Source organism: Cebus imitator, unplaced genomic scaffold (genome assembly GCF_001604975.1).
Source record: "Cebus imitator isolate Cc_AM_T3 unplaced genomic scaffold, Cebus_imitator-1.0 Scaffold262, whole genome shotgun sequence".
Lineage (NCBI taxonomy): Eukaryota > Metazoa > Chordata > Mammalia > Primates > Cebidae > Cebus > Cebus imitator.
This window is the reverse complement of record NW_016107577.1, coordinates 1,270,600-1,287,283: the sequence shown is the minus strand read 5'-3', so window position 1 is coordinate 1,287,283 and position 16,684 is coordinate 1,270,600. Positions and strand designations below refer to the sequence as shown.

The 16,684-nt window shown below is 39.4% G+C and overlaps 1 protein-coding gene across 9 annotated transcripts in view; it reads left to right on the top strand.

Annotated features, from left to right (window-relative positions):
* Positions 1-16,684, top strand: part of ATP11C (ATPase phospholipid transporting 11C) — a 225,106-nt gene that overhangs the window by 173,971 nt on the left and 34,451 nt on the right. For all 9 annotated transcript variants that reach the window (XR_005195680.1, XM_037728320.1, XM_037728327.1 and 6 more), the window contains 4 exons: positions 418-681; positions 6,259-6,433; positions 11,427-11,529; positions 12,706-12,851. Coding sequence is in view for 8 of the 9 variants with exons in the window: in XM_037728320.1 (XP_037584248.1) it covers positions 418-681; positions 6,259-6,433; positions 11,427-11,529; positions 12,706-12,851 (688 nt within the window). In the remaining variant the exon portion in view is untranslated. The remainder of the gene's footprint in view (positions 1-417; positions 682-6,258; positions 6,434-11,426; positions 11,530-12,705; positions 12,852-16,684) is intronic.

Below are 16,684 nucleotides of genomic sequence, written 5' to 3'. Positions count from 1 at the left end.
ACTAATTTCCCTCATTATCTGATTAGAATCTTTGGCCCTTTATACTTTTAATGATGTTAAGTGATGTTAAGTATTGGTATGGTTAGATATAGCAATGAAATATGCTGAAGTGACAGTGAGTACAAATCTTTCTGAACATCTTAGCTTAGAATGATGATACTCAATTCTGCCATTGGATACCAGTTACTTTGAGGTGTCACAAACTTTTCAGAACCTCATTGTTTAAAATTTAGTAAGTGAAACTATGCCAGAGACAACACTCGGAATGAGTAGGGGATGTTTATGAAAGCCAACCATGATAAGGTGTCAGGACTCTAGAACTGCTATGAATTATAAAAAATACTGTCTTTAACAAGCCTTCCTGTAGAATCTTTGTCAGGAATTTTAGGAAATCACAGGTTTCTTTTGTGTTCCCAGGCTACAAGATCAAGCTGCAGAGACCATTGAAGCTCTGCATGCAGCAGGCCTGAAAGTCTGGGTGCTCACTGGGGACAAGATGGAGACAGCTAAATCCACGTGCTATGCCTGCCGCCTTTTCCAAACCAACACCGAGCTCTTAGAACTAACCACAAAAACCATTGAAGAAAGTGAAAGAAAAGAAGATCGATTACATGAATTATTGATAGAATATCGTAAGAAACTGCTGCATGAATTTCCTAAAAGTACTAGAAGCCTTAAAAAGTAAGAAAGTACATCAGTTTCTTTTATGTAGACATTGGTGCAGATGTAAATCACAGCTGTGTATATACAAGGCTTTACTTTCTGTAATTTATGATTTTCTATTTGCCGGTGTTATCGTTATAAGTTAAAATCGTCCCTGAGGACTTGACTGATGGCCCATTTCAGATTATTTGGCACTTTCCACCTTTCTTTTAACTTAAAACTGCACATTTCTGAAGGTTTAGAAAAACAGCTCAATTTTTAAATGTTTACAGTCTAGGTGTTCAATGTTGATATTATGGCCTGGTCCATGTTAAGAAAAAAATATTGCTTTCACAGTCTCTTAAATTGAATGTAATAAAATCAATCTCTATGACAATTTTCATGCATTTTGAGGTTCTGGAGCCATTTTATGTGCATTTTTATACCCTGCACCTCCAAAGGGAACCAAATACTTGTTAACATGGCCACTTTATTTAGAGGACATGGCCGCTTTGACTCTGCTTTGAACTAGGAAGAATTTGTGGAACATAAAGGTGTCAGGGAAAGCCACTGATACACAATAATTCAATTCCCAGACATATATCTTCTATACTTCCCATTGACCAAGGGTCAACCTTGTCTAAACCAATTACTTAAATTTACCTTGGCCATAAGCAAATTGATTTCCTTTTTTGGAATGCCATGGGATGTGTCTGTACTAACTCGAAATATCCCTAAGCAATATTATTTTTAATTTCTTGAGCACACTTTATGTTCCAGAAACAGTGTTAAGGGCTTTGTATGATAATTGTCATTTAATCTTCATTAACAACCCCGTTAGGCAACTGTATTTTCTTCATTTTACAGATAGAGATCACACAGCTAAGAAGGAGTTCAGAAAGTCTATCTAATTCCAGATACCTTGCTTATAACAACTATGCTATATCTGTATACTCATCTCTAATATTTAAACAAACTTTAAAAATGAATAGCCCACATTCATGAGGCTATGGCCAATTTTAAAACAGCTGTTGTTCTAGTACTTGGGCATCAGTGAGAATAAATAGGTTTTTATTAATTGCCTATGAGAAACATTTCCATTAGCCAAGTGGTGCTAATAAAGACAGTCCAAAATATGTGTATTTTACCTCTCCTTTTGTCTTAGTCTACTTGGGCTGCCATAACAAAATACGATAGATTGGGTAGATTAAAAAGCAGAAATTTATTTTTCACAGTTTTGGAGGCTAAAGTTCTGTTACTGGAGTGTCAGCATGGTTGGTTTCTGGTGAGGGCTCTCTTCTGACTTGCAGATGGCTGCCCTTTTCCTGTGTCCTCACATAGCAGAGAGAGCTCTGTTGTCTCTTCCTCTTTTTTATTTTGAAACAAAGTCTCACTCTTGTGGCCCAGGCTGGAGTGCATGATTTCAGCTCACCACAACCTCTGCCCACCAGGTTCAAGCAATTCTTCTGCTTCAGCCTCCTGAGTAACTAGAGTTATAGGCATGCACCACCACGCCTGGCTAAATTTTTTGTATTTTTAGTAGAGACGGGGTTTCTCCATGTTGGTCAGGCTGGTCTCGATCTCCTGACCTCAGGTGATCTGCCTGCCTCAGCCTCCCAAAGTGCTGGGATTACAGGCATGAGCCACCACGCCCAGGCTGTGTCTTCCTCTTATAAGGGCAGTAATCCCATCATGGAGGCCCCGCCTTCATTAACTCATCTAAAGTCAGTGTATTAGTCTGTTTTCACACTGCTGTTAAAGACATACTGAAACTGGGAACAAAAAGAGGTTAAATTGGACTTAGAGTTCCACATGGTTGGGTAGGTCTCAGAATCATGGCAGGAGGCAAAAGGCACTGCTTACATGGTGGCAGCAAGAGAAAAATGAGGAAGAGGCCAAAGCAGAAACCCCTGATAAACCCATCAGATCTCGTGAGAGTTAATTCACTGTCACGAGAATAGTGCAGGAAAAGATCGGCCACCATGATTCAATTAACTCCTTCTGAATCCCTCCCACAACACATGAGAATTCTTGGAGATACAATTCAAATTGATATTTGGGTGGGGACACAGCCAAACCATTTTATTCCACCCCTGGTCCTTCCAAATCTCATGTCCTCACATTTCAAAACCAATCATATCTTCCCAACAGTCCCCCAAAGTCTTAACTCATTTCAGCATTAACCCAAAAGTCCACAGTCTAAAATCTCATCTGAGACAAGGCAAGTCCTTTCTGCCTATGAGCTTGTATAAAATCAAAAGCAAGCTAGTTACTTCCTAGATAGAATGGTGTACAGGTATTGCATAAATACAGCCATTCCAAATGAGAGAAATTGGCCAAAACAAAGGGTTTACAGGGCCCATGCAAGCCCGAAATCCAGCCAAAATTTGACTCTGTGTCTCACATCCAAGTCATGCTGATGCATGAGGTGGATTCCTATGGTCTTGGGCAGCTCTGCCCCTGTGGCCTTACAGGGTATAACCTCCCTCCTGGATGCTTTTGCAGGTTGGCATTGAGGGGCTGTGTCTTTTCCAGGTGCGTGGTGCAAGCCATCAGTGGAGCTACCATTCTGGGGTCTGGAGGATGTTGGCCGTCTTCTCACAGCTCCACTAGTCAGTGCCCCAGTAGGGATTCTGTGTGAGGGCTCTGTCCCCACATCTCCCTTCTGCACTGCCCGAGCAGAGATTTTCCATGAGGGCACCATCCCTGCAGCAAACTTTTCCCTGAGCACCCAGGCATTTCCATACATCTTCTGAAATTTAGGTGGAGGTTCCCAAGCCTCAGTTCTTGACTATGCACCCACAGACTTAACACCATGTGGAAGCTGCCAAGGCTTGGGGCTTCCACCCTCTGAAGCCATGGCCCAAGCTCTTCGTTGGCCCCTTTAAGCCATGGCCGGAAAAGCTTGGACACAGGGCACCAAATCCCTAGGCTACACACAGCATGGGGACACTAGACCTGGCCCATGAAACCACTTTTTCATCCTGGGCCTCCAGGCCTGTGATGTGAGGGGCTGCTGTGAAGGTCTCTGACATGGCCTGGAGACATTTCCCCCATGGTCTTGGGGATTAACATTAGGCTCCTTGCTACTTATGCATATTTCTGCAGCTGGTATGAATTTCTTCTCAGAAAATGGGTTTTTTCTTTTCTTTTACGTGGTCACGCTGCAAATTTTCCTGAGCTTTTGTTTCCCTTTTAAAATAAAATGATTTTAACAGCACCTGAATCACCTTTTGAATGCTTTGCTGCTTAGAAATTTCTTCCGCCAGATACTCTAAATCATCTCTCTTAAGTTCAAAGTTCCACGAATCTCTAGGGCAGGGGCAAAACACCGCCAGTCTCTTTGCTGAAACGTAACGAGTCACCTTTGCTCCAGTTCCCAACAAGTTCCTCATTTTGAGACCACCTCAGCCTGAATCTTACTGTTCATATCACTATCAGCATTTTTGTCAAAGCCATTCAACAAGTCTCTAGGAGGTTCCAAATTTTCCCACATCTTCCTGTCTTCTCTGAGCCTTCCAAACTTTTCCAGCCTCTGCCTCTTTCTTACTGAGTTCCAAAGTCACTTCCACATTTTCAAGTATCTTTTCAGCAATGCCCCACTCTACTGGTGCCAATTTACTATATTAGTCTGTTTTCGTGCTGCTGATAAAGACATACCTGAGACTGGGAAGAAAAAGAGGTTTAATTGGACTTACAGTTTCACATGGCTAGGGAGGCCTAAGAATCATGGCAGGATGCAAAAGGCACTTCTTATGTAGCAGTGGCAAGAGAAAAATGAAGAAGCAAAAGTGGAAACCCCTGATAAACCCATCAGATCTCATGAGACATCACTCAGCTCTCACAAGAATAGCACAGGAAAGACTGGCCCCCATGATTCAGTTACCTCCCACTGGGTCCCTTCCACAACACATGGGAATTCTGGGAGTACAATTAAAGTTGAGATTTGGGTGGGGACATAGCCAAATCACATCAGCCAGTTACCTCTCAAGGGCCCTTACCTTCTAATAACACAACACTGGGAGTTAAGAGCTTCAACAGAGGAATCTTGGGAGAATGCAATTCAGCCTATAACAGACAAAAATCCCATTATGAGGGCCTCACCCCCTAAAGGTGCTATCTTCAAGTACAATCACATTGGGGGTAGGACTTCAACATACGAATTTGTGGGGGAACACAATTCAGTCTGTAGCACCATTCAGCAGCCCCGAAGGGACTTCTATAAAAGCCAGAGCTTAAGGAAAACTTTGCATTCTATCACTGTCTCAGATCAACCCATCTTCCTGGTTATCTGTGTGGAGTAGGGCTTAGTCTTTTCTCTGCTTACTTACACAGGGTTCAGACTCATAGCATCACCTTTGCTGGCTTCTGCTCCTTTGCCCTTTCCCCTTCAAATCAGTCCCCAAGCCTTATTCATACTCCCATTTTCACTACTAGTGCCCCGCATTAGAGGCCTAGTACCTCATGCATGAAATCCCTTAAGCCCCTCTGCCAGATGAATGATCTTTAAGTGAAGTACTGTCCCTATCACAGTTCTGCTCAGAAACCTTTGGTGGTTCTCTATTACCCACAGATTCAGGCCACACCAAAGGCCTTAAGTGACCTTTTCAATGTGCTTTTCCAGTGCACCCCAACATACATTCTATTACTTGACCTCCTCCTTGTCTTTCAAGTCCTACTTTATATACCACACTTCACAGAGAATTCACTATTTTCTGTGTGGATGTGTCTCAATAACTGAGCATTAAATTGAATATCTTGTTTGGTTGGGTATGTTCTCTCATGTATGCTTCCATCACTGTAAGGAGATTTTCTATTCTCCATAAAAAGGTTAGTCAGTAATTCTTTGTATTCCTCTATATAGTGAGCTTATAGTTGGTGTTCACAAGTATTTCTTCATTGGTTATTGAGTTGCTGTTTTCAGCCCCAAAAGTAAGCTATTAATATATGAGTAGGGGAGCAAAGAAAGAGAACACAATCATTGACATCTCTTTATTTAGTGAATAAAATTATGCAGCAAAATATGGATAAGTATACAATATTATGGTATTAGCAGTATACACTGAAGGAATATAGAATAAAGGAGTGATGAGGTATATGAGGCCCTCACTATTCAAAGTTTCATCTATAGAATAGCAGCTCCATTGTCACTGGACAGAAATGCAAAATCTCAGGAAGAAGCTAAGGCTACTGCGTTAGGAAGTCTCAGCGCTTCTCTTAAAACCTTTCAAGTGACTGAATCAGGCCCACTCTAGTTATCTAGGATGATCTCTCTTACTTGAAATCAACTGCTTGTGGACTTTTATCACATCTACAAAGTACCTTTATAGCAACACTTAGATGCTTGTTTGGTTAGATAACTGGGAAATGTGGCCTCACCAAGTTGACCTTTTGGAACTTACAGTCATCTATATGTGCAACTTGGGTCTCAAAGGTAGGATTGCAAGTCACTGTTGTGCCATTATTAGAGGCCCTTGCTTCTTTAGAGTGCAAAGGTCAAGGAACCAGACTGATGACTCCTCTTACCTGGAACAGCCCCCTTTGTGGTTTATAAAATCTGGATCCTAAATAGAAATGTATAATAGATCCAAACATAGCATTGTTTTTCTTTTTCAGAGCATGGACAGAACATCAGGAATATGGATTAATCATAGATGGCTCCACATTGTCACTCATACTAAATTCCAGTCAAGACTCTAGTTCAAACAATTACAAAAGCATTTTCCTACAAATATGTATGAAGTGTACTGCAGTGCTCTGCTGTCGGATGGCACCATTACAGAAAGCCCAGGTAACTGTGAACATTAGTTAACGTTCCATTCTGGATATTTCTATACACATATGTGCAAATGTTTATTTTTTAAAAAAAATTATTTCTTCTTCAAAGGGCCATTATTACCATCTAATTTCTTCCTCTCAGGCTTTTTTCTTTTTGTAATCAGATTCAGAAGTCTTTTCCCATTTCGAATTAAATTTATGCTGTATCTTGCTGTCCCCTCAGTCTGGCTGTCCCAATTCCTCACCTTCCAGACTTTTTTCTCTGATGAGTGCTTTGTGCTTGTTGCCACTGCTCCTAGACCCCTTATGACATTAGCTCTGTGTGTTCTTTCTGCTATTCTTACTCCATTGGCTTGCCCGCAGGTAGACCTGGCCCATCCCTTGTGTAGTCTTCCATTCTCTTTCTCATTTCTCCTTAGCACTTGACATCATCAATTATATCCTCCTTAAAATTATCCTTTCATGGTTTCTGTGATGGTCCGTGGTCCTGACATTTTATTTGTCAACTTAGTGGCTTTTTATTTTGTCCCATTGTCTATTTTCTCCCTAATTATCTGTTTTTTCTAGGGCAAAGTTTTTTCTCCACTTTCAACTTTATGGTCTCTCACTGGATAAGCATATCTATTTCTCTGACTCCCATTGATAAATGTGTGGCCCTGACTTTTTCTTGACATTAAGTCTCCTATTTCTACTTGTCTGCTAGACAACTCTATATGGATTCCCTACTGTCACAAAAATTCTAGTGTCCAACACAGATCTTAAAATGTTCTTCCTCAGACCAGTTTGGTTTTTCTTTTATATTGCTCTTGTTACCAGTGTTATTTTTCTCTTGTTCCCTATGTCTCAAAACTACCTTTGATCCTTCTCCTTTCCCTCTACATATAGACACCATGTCCTATTGGTCCTAGCTTTTGTCATAGCTCTCATTTTGATGCCGTATTTCAAAACCTTTTACTGCCCGACTAGTCCAAGCCCTTGTGACTTTACACATAGACTATTTGATTTAGTCTCCTCACTAGTCTCCTTGCTTTCACACATCCATTTTTAATCCCTCCACACTCCCAAATTAATCTTGTTAAAACACAGCTCTTGCCATCATATATTCTTTTTCAGACACTTTCAGTAGTTTCATAGTCTCTCAGGATGAAGGGCAGTTGACTGAAGGTCGTACATGGGGCTCCCCATTGTTGTCCCTTAACATGTCTCTACGTATTTTGTGCGTTGTGTCCGCTATCACTCCTTTCTCTGGCGTAAATTCTCCACTCCTGTTGGTTGTTCCTCTGTGGTCTTCCATATGTCATGCTCAGGGCAACTTTGAAAACTTTTGTCACATCATTTCCTCATCTGGCATTCTTTCTGAATTCTTCTGGTCTAACAAAAATTTTGCTCATAATGAAACCTAGCTGAAGGGCCACCTCCTACATGCTATCTTTTCCAGCTCCTCCAGTCCAAATTGATCTGACTCACCTTGCTTCTTTGTATTCACTTGGTATGAGGAAACTTAGAGTCTCCATTACATACTTTTTCATTTCCATATGTGCTATAGGATATTCTTTCATATGTGTTAGTCTTGCTTTATCAGATTCTTTAACCAGTTGCTCTAAAGGGGATGGCCGTGTCTGTGGCTTTTCCTTTACGTAATGTGTGCGTGCGCGCACAGGCGTGTGCACACACACACACACACACATCCCCATCATATGTGGGCATTTTACACACACACACACACAGACACACACACACACACACACACACACACACCCATCGTATATGGGGCATTTCTCCTGTCTGCCTTCTATTTCTCAGTCCCCACTGCAATCAGAGGCTCTTCTTTCTTTTCTTCAATCTTGAAAACCTCTCTTGGCCGCAGGTCGGGAATCAGATCCAACCAGAACACACTATCCAAAAGTATCTGTCCCCTTAGTCAGAGGTTTGCCTGCAAAAGCAACCTCTTTTTTTTCCCTTACATTCAGTGTATGCTGCTCAAATTGTTCACCTGGGTTCTGACTGCTTCATTGTCAGGGAGGTATATGAATTCCTGACCCCATGCTGCTTCTTCCACCTTGATTATGCCACCACTTGTGGTTTAATCCTCATTTTGTTTTATTTCTGTCAGTATAGTCATTTCTTGCAGGATATTACATACTTAGCTGTCACGTTCACGTAGGTGATGTTCAAGTCACTATCCCCAATCCAAATATTTGGTAATCATCTTCTTCAGCCAAACACATATTCTTAGGTGTGGGATTATCACCCCAAATCTGACTTCTCTAGAGTCCAACCATCATTTTCCTTGGCATGTTCTTTTTCTATGACTGACATCAGTGTACTTCCAGATTTCTAGATTCAAAACCTTGAAACCTGTGTTGCCTTTCCACATACTTTACTCTTCCATTGTGGTTGGTGGTCTTAGTAACTAAATGTTGTATATTTCTTATTACATTGTCTTTTCCATCTATTCCCTTCTTTTCATTACCTTTCCGAGCCAGGGCTTTCAATAGCTCATTGAACTTCTGGAACTAGCCACCTAACTTCTCTCTTTGCCTACAGTCTTGCTTTCCTCCACTTCTTCCTACACCCTGCTGCCACTTTCATATCACTCCCTGTTGAACTAGCTCCAGATATTTCTGTCCATGTCCCCCATATGAAAATTCCAATTGATCTGGGCAAGCCAGATCTCTTCTCTCAGCAGGTACTGTATTTATCTGGCTGTATGCTCTTGGATATGCTAATCCCTTTCTCTGAAATACTCCTTTCTTTCTCATCTATGCGAGTCTTAACTAATATTTTGTGATTTAGATCAAATCACTCTTCCTTCTGTAAAATTTCTGATCACTTGGGCATGTGATGTCTTCTCCCTTCTCTGACATCCTAGACCTTCTTATGTGGATGACAGTATCACGTAACCCTGCACAGATGCTACGTTTTGTTACCTTGTATTGTTAATCTGTTTATCTAATATTCTTGTACTCATGACCTAACTTTACTACTTCATTTATATGCTTTTTAAGGTGTCTAATGAAACTTTCTGTTTTGGCTCTTAGCACATTCCTGTATATAAAATAAAGCAAGCTATTATAATTGATGAATAAACAATATTTTGTAACTTTTTTTTCATGAAGCTATCCTAGAGATTGAAGAGGTCTTAATCTAGTTGACCTAGGGCTAAGTGAAAAAGTCCATGTTTACCAATCTAAATCCTTCATTATTTTATGGTACATGATTGAATACCCTTTTATCTTTCCACAAGGATGAGTTTTACTCTTTTTAGTCTATATTTTCATACAGAAGCTGTCACTCTTGATAATTTTATTGCCTTCTCTAAACCTTCCCTGGCTGTGTATTTTTTCCTTGACGTGCAAATCATTACTGCACACAGTATAACATGTGCACTTAGTTAACCATTGTTGTAGCCTATTACAAACAAATTTAGTTGGGGTTCTTTAATTTTGTCTTTTATTCTTTCACTTACAGGTGATTTCTGACAGTCTTCTATAAAGTTTTTAAGAGGAACCAACCTGAGGGGGAGGGATTGGGGAAAGCTGGCATTTTGCAGTCACAACATTTTTGTGTTAAGTGGAATTGGATGTGGGGTTTCTTTGTACCATTTAATACAACTACAACCTGATTGAATTCTGTTTAAAGAAATAACTGCAGGGTGCCTTAGCCTCATATGAATTATTTTTAATCACTCCAGTTATGTTGAAAATGGATTTTATTTATGTTAACTGGTCAGAGCAATTGTGAGGACAGTATTTTTGCAAAGCATTATTTAGCTACTAAATTATTTAAAGTTTTTTTAAGCTGCTAGATTCCAAGGGGTTTTGTGGCTTGCCACATCTAACAGTGATTATCTAAAACATAGGGAAGGAGGGCAGCTGATTACTCAATAGACTTCCGACAAATAACTCTGCCAGAAGGTTTTTGGAGAACCACAAGACAGAAGTATTTTAGTACCAGGGATGAACATTTTTTTCAGTACCTGTCATGAACATGGCACTGAATTACACAGTATCATTTATACATCTTGAAGAACACTCAGGGAATAGTGACAGGCTTTGATCTGAAAAAACGCTCAGGGAATAGTGACAGACTTTGTACACATATCTTGGGCATCTTTCTGCAAATGTCAGCCCCTTTAGTATACATCTTTTAAAATATAGCTACTCATAGGAGAGGTCAGATCATATTGAGCAGTGAGAGATTTATTAAAGTTTAGTTGGCAGCCAGATAGGTGCAAGAATTTAACATTAGGTAGGTTCCTGGGAATAAGGGTTGATGTGCTCCTAGAAAAGGTGAGAGTGTCAGCAGCAAGGAGAGAGTAGAAAGTAACCAAAAACATTGTTCTCTGACTTTCCACTTGGTTCTGGTGGCCCTATATATGTTACCCCAAATCAACTTTCTGGCTTCTGTCATACATTCAACATCGGATCTGAAATAACACATTATGCAATCACAAAAGAAGGAAATGTATTGACCTCTAATATGCATGAGAGGCAAGTTTTTTGATAGTTCATGTATGTACAGAACTAGGACAAACTGGTGTTGGTGTTACAGTTTGAATGGCTGTGTTCTGCATTCTATGAATTTGACACTATTGTACATATTACAGTTGGCCCTCCGTATCCACGGGTCCTGCATCCACAGATCCAAACAACTGTGGATTGAAAACATTAGTATAAAACTAAAACAATTAACAATATAACAATAAAAATAATACAGATTTTAAAACAATACAGTATGACAGCTATTTACATAACATTTATATTGTAGTTAGGTATTCAGAGTAACCTAGAGATAATTTAAAGTATGCAGGAGGATTTTGGTATCTACAAGGGTACTGGAACCAATCTTCCAAGGATACTGAGGGATGACTATATATGCACAAACTACCTTTCTGTTTGCAAGGTCACTATTTACAAGTGTGAATGAGGCATAAACCCCTAAAGTAGTCCAATCTTACATTCTTCTTTGACCGTTTTTATACCTCTTTTGTATTTAATATTTAGATTGTCAGAATGGTGAAGAATTTAAAAGGCAGCCCAATAACTCTGTCGATAGGTGATGGTGCCAATGATGTTAGTATGATCTTGGAATCCCATGTGGGAATAGGTAAGATATATCTAATGAGATGGCAGCTGTAAAAAGTACCAGTATTGCTTTTAGGTAGTGTGGTCTTATATTCTAGAGTGACTGTTTTGGTTGCTCATCTTGAATTTGAATTTTGGAATGATAATTGTTAAGTAAATGAAGGCCTCATCTGATCATGCAACATGTCCATCCCAAGGTCTACCCTGTGGTAGAAATGTAGCAGTGTTACAAAGTTAAAGGATATTTTTCAACTAGCCAAGTCAAGTGAATTTCCCAAAGCTAGTGGCAGCACAATTGACTGTTTAGCTCTTACTTTGACAGCATGCATGAAATTTTTATTGATTTTCTGCTCCTGGCCAGACGGCCTGCTTATGTTGCTGTACTATATCTTTTGAGATCTCAACTGTTTGGAGCTGAGAAATGATAACTGGTTGGCTGTTTTTCAATGTGGCAGTATTTATGGGTAGTTTGGGCTGTGGTGTTGAATTTATATGTTGACATGCAGCAACAGCTTTTCCACCATCTGTACCATTTTTTCCCTTCTCAGGTTGCTGTTAGGCAACAAAACTAACTCCTCAGCAAGTTAGTTAGCTAGTTTGTTTTGGCATGGTGGTGGGGCCAGATATGGAATTCATATCTTGTGAATTATTGTACTGCAGTTTGGATTCCCAAATTGTTCTTTCCATTTGGAAGTAGTACTATTTAGTGTGCAACTAAAGTTCTACTCGTTGGTTATCCAAGTATGGAAATGGCCTAAAGCTGCTCAAGCTAATAGAACCCTCATTCATGAAAGAATTTCACTGTTTTATCATTGAGCTCCTAGACCACAAACCCCAGGTTTCTGAGTTGCCTTAAAACACCTAGTCTAGCATCATACACAATTAAGCACTTAATGAGTGACTTAATCATTTTTAAGTTGAATCTTTTTCCTTCATATAATTTTTGCCTTGTAATGATTGAAATAATGATTCTATTTAATTATTATATGTTGTATTACAAATAGGGAGTTACCAGTTAAACCTAGTTAAATTATTTGGTAAGTCTCAGTGTCACTGTTATTACCCCTTTGGTTTTTAAAAAGGGGAAACTAAATGATAAAATAGAACTATGACATTTAACCAAGTTGAAACTATGAAAATAAATCTGGGAGTCATTTATTCTAGAAAATGCTCACTGTATAGAGATACTCTCTTTTAGGAATTAAAGGCAAAGAAGGTCGCCAAGCAGCTAGGAATAGCGATTATTCTGTTCCGAAGTTTAAACACTTAAAGAAACTGCTGTTGGCTCATGGACATCTATATTATGTGAGAATAGCACACCTTGTACAGTACTTCTTCTATAAGGTATGTGATAAAATATATGTAATTTAATTTTGCTTAAATCCAGCATTGGCTCAGCTTGGTCATGGTTTTGTTCCTTTTTTCATGCTGCTTTTGCTATGTCATAGTGAAATTTGTAGTCAACAAAGCAGAGGTGGTCTGTTGAATGAATCAGAAACCAGCAATTCCTTTTGATGTAAAATATTCTATAGGAATTTTAAAGCCCTCTTTATTGAAGTATAAATTAAATACAACACAGTGTATTCATCAAAAGTGTACAGTTTCATGAGTTTTGCCAAATGTATACATCCATGTAACCATCACACCAATCAAAAAAATACAACATTTTGGCCTGGTAATGGCTCATTCCTATAATCCTAGTGCTTTGGGTGGTCAAGGCAGGAGGATCACTTGAGATCAGGATTTCGAGACCAGCCTGGGCAATATAATGAGTCCTTGTCTCTACAAAAAAAAAAAAAAAATTTCTAAAATGAAATTTTTGCAGTCATTTGTAATTGTCTATAAACATGCCAACCAAGAGAACCAGTGGTAACATTTTGATATGTGACCTTCTGGTCTTTTGTCTATACAAATTAATGTGTGTACATACTATTTTTATACTTTTATACACTATACACTACATAAGGGTTAAAAAATTTTTTTTGAGATATAATTTAACAAAATTTACCTTTTTTTTTCTTAAAGACAGAGTCTCGCTCTGTTGCCCAGGCTGGAGTGCAGTGGTGCAATCTGAGCTCACTGTAGCCTCCGCCTCCTGGGTTCAAACGATTCTTATGCCTCCGCCTCCCAAGTAGCTGGGATTACAAGCACATGTCACCATGCATGGCTAATTTTTGTATTTTTAGTAGAGACAGGGTTTCACCATGTTGGCCAGGCTAGTCTCGAACTCCTGACCTCAAGTGATCTGCCCCCTTCGGCCTCTCAAAGTGCTGGGATTACAGGCTTCAGCTACCGTGCTTGGCCTAAATTTCACCATTTTAAAGTGTATAATTCAGTGACTTACAATGTGCAACCATCATCACTGTCTAATTATAAAACTTTTCTATCATTCCCAAAAGAGACCTTGTACATATTGGTGTAATACATCTTGCTTTGCACTTGCCTTTTTCATTTAATTTATATTGTGAACATTTTTCTCACCCAATTTAATATTCTTCAAAACATGATTGTGCAACATCACAAATCCCCAATATTGGACACTGAAGTAGTTTCCTCAGCAATACCTTGGTTTCGTTTTATCACCAAGCATTAGAGTATACATTAGAGTGAGTCTGCATACCTGTTATTGTCTCCCAGGGAATAGAATTTACCAAATTTCTTATATTCTAGTTTGTAGGTATAGTATTAAGTGTATGTTCCAACTACTCAAATCCTATGGAATTTAGTATATGATTCAAGTAGTTATGATATTTGAATTTCATACTCTATATTTTACAAGAGCTAATGCTCAGCAACTGATTTTGCATGTCAGTTGTCTATAGTCAAGCCTGGGTCTTTCTTACTAACTTTATATTAATGAAAATATATATTTATGAAACTGTGAACCCAGTTTCACAGATTTTCTAAGACCCTGCCAGCCAGTATCCTTTGGTAGCCAGGCCAAACACTGTGGGAGGGGGAAGATGATGATAATGACGATGGTAACCCAATATGTGTAAGGTATTTTGTGAGTTCACAAAATCACTTTTTAAAAAATGTAATCCTCACAAACATCCTATGAAGCAAGTAGTATTATCTCCATTTAAGATACATGGAAAATAGAGCTCAGAAAGATGATATAACTTGCCTTTGGCTTTCTAGCCTGGAAGTGACAGAGCTAGATGTTCCACCATAGACTCATTTAATCCAAATCCATGACTTTTCCTGTGTCACAGTTAGGGTCTGTTGCACCTTGTACCCAGCAGTTCATGGAAATAAAGGGTTATTCTCTCTTGACCTCCACCTAGTAGGAGATCCCTTGAAGATTTGTCATACAGATCTGCCTAGTAATCTGAACCTATTCCAGAGGCTTACTTTGCCTCTTTCGAATTTTGGCCTGCAATTCAAGCACCTGCCACCAGATGGAAGGAATGATCTGTTAAGGAGAACAAAACAAGCATTAAAATGGCAAATGTTGACCGGCAACTATTTATGTAGATGATAACCTCTGTCTTTCCTTAGTATCTCTAGGCCCATTATCATCTTGGTTACTGACTCAGCAGTATTTCTTTTTTATTAATATCTTTTGTGCCAAGAGGATTTCTAGTATTTCCAACTCTATTTGGCTGGCCTAAGAAGTCTTTCCTTCCTCTTGCCACTGCATCTTCAAATTGTTATTGCCCACTCGTGGAGTACTTCAGTGACAGGCCTTCCTGCTTTACGTTTCTCAATTTAATCCTCCTTACATCATTCAACTTGATTAGTGTTTAAAGAATGCCACTTTTCGTGTTGAACAATGAGAACATAAGGACACAGGGAGGTGAACATCACACACTGGGGCCTGGGGGATGGGAGTCTAGGGGAGGAATAGTAGGGGGTGGGGACATGGGGAGGGATAGCATTAGGAGAAATACATAATATAGATGACGGGGTGATGGATGCAACAAACCACCACCATGGCACGTGTATACCTATGTAACAAACCTGCACGATCTGCACATGTACCCCAGAACTTAAAGTATAATAAATAAATAAATAAACAAATAATTAAGCAACAGAAAAAAAGAATGCCACTTTTCAGCTTGTTCCTTAGAAACTTTACTCTCTATTGTCTCAGCTTTAGTCTGGCTTTTAAGGCACCCCACAGTCTGACCCTGTCTTACCATATAAGTTTAAAATACATACGTTCTTGCCTTGGTTCCTGCCATCAGTATGTCCTGTTCATCTTTATTCATAGTTCAAGTTTTAACTTCTTTATTCAATCAGTCAACAAATGTATTTTAAATGTATTATCATGTGCCAAGTCCTGTTTTAGGCACTTGAGGATACACCATGGAATAAGACAGGTAATGTCCCAGTTCTCATGAAACTTACATTCTCATGGATGAGGTAGACACCCACTCTCCCTTCTCATGAAGCAACCCTATGATCCTTACTGAACTCTACCTACTTCAACCTCAGAACACTTATTTTTTACGTAAACTGTGACTCGAGAAATACTTTGAACTACATCTTGCCTTGTATCAGAACTGATAATATAAAATGAATGTTGCTCTTCCAGGTGATGACCTTGGGAGCTCTGACTCATACTGCAGGGGTGATTCAAAACATGTTGAGCTCATTTCTTTAGAAACGTCCTCCAGAGCCAGTAGTACATTGATCTGAATATCCTCAGCTGTGGTAGATGTTCATCCTTTAAGGTTGCATTTGATTTTTAAAAACAGTCTCAAGTCTCCTAGAGCTAATTCTGGAGAATTAGCTGACAGAAGGGAGGAGACTGGTTTTCTGGCATGACTGGAAAGTGGGCTCTTGAAGCAGCTTGTTGAAGGGAAGTTCAGAGATAACCATGAGCAAGTGACAGCAAAGAAGCTTACAGCCTGCTTTGAAGGATAGCACTTGTTTGAAAATTCTAGTCCTAGTGGTTTTGCTTAAAGACATCAATTTCAATATTTTATAATCACACTTAGTAGCTTTTACTACCTTATGAATTCCCAGCTTGCCTTTTTAGTATTTTTCAAATTAAAGAAGTCCCTTAGGACAGCAATCTCCAACCTTTTTGGCATCAGGGACCTCAGACTGTTAGGCTCACTTGCCTGCCGCTACCTCCTGTTGTGCAGCCTCAGGAAGGGGTGGGGTGGGGGCCCTGACTTAGGAGAAAGAAGTTGACTTTTTTTTGGTATCACCTATGTGCCATCTTT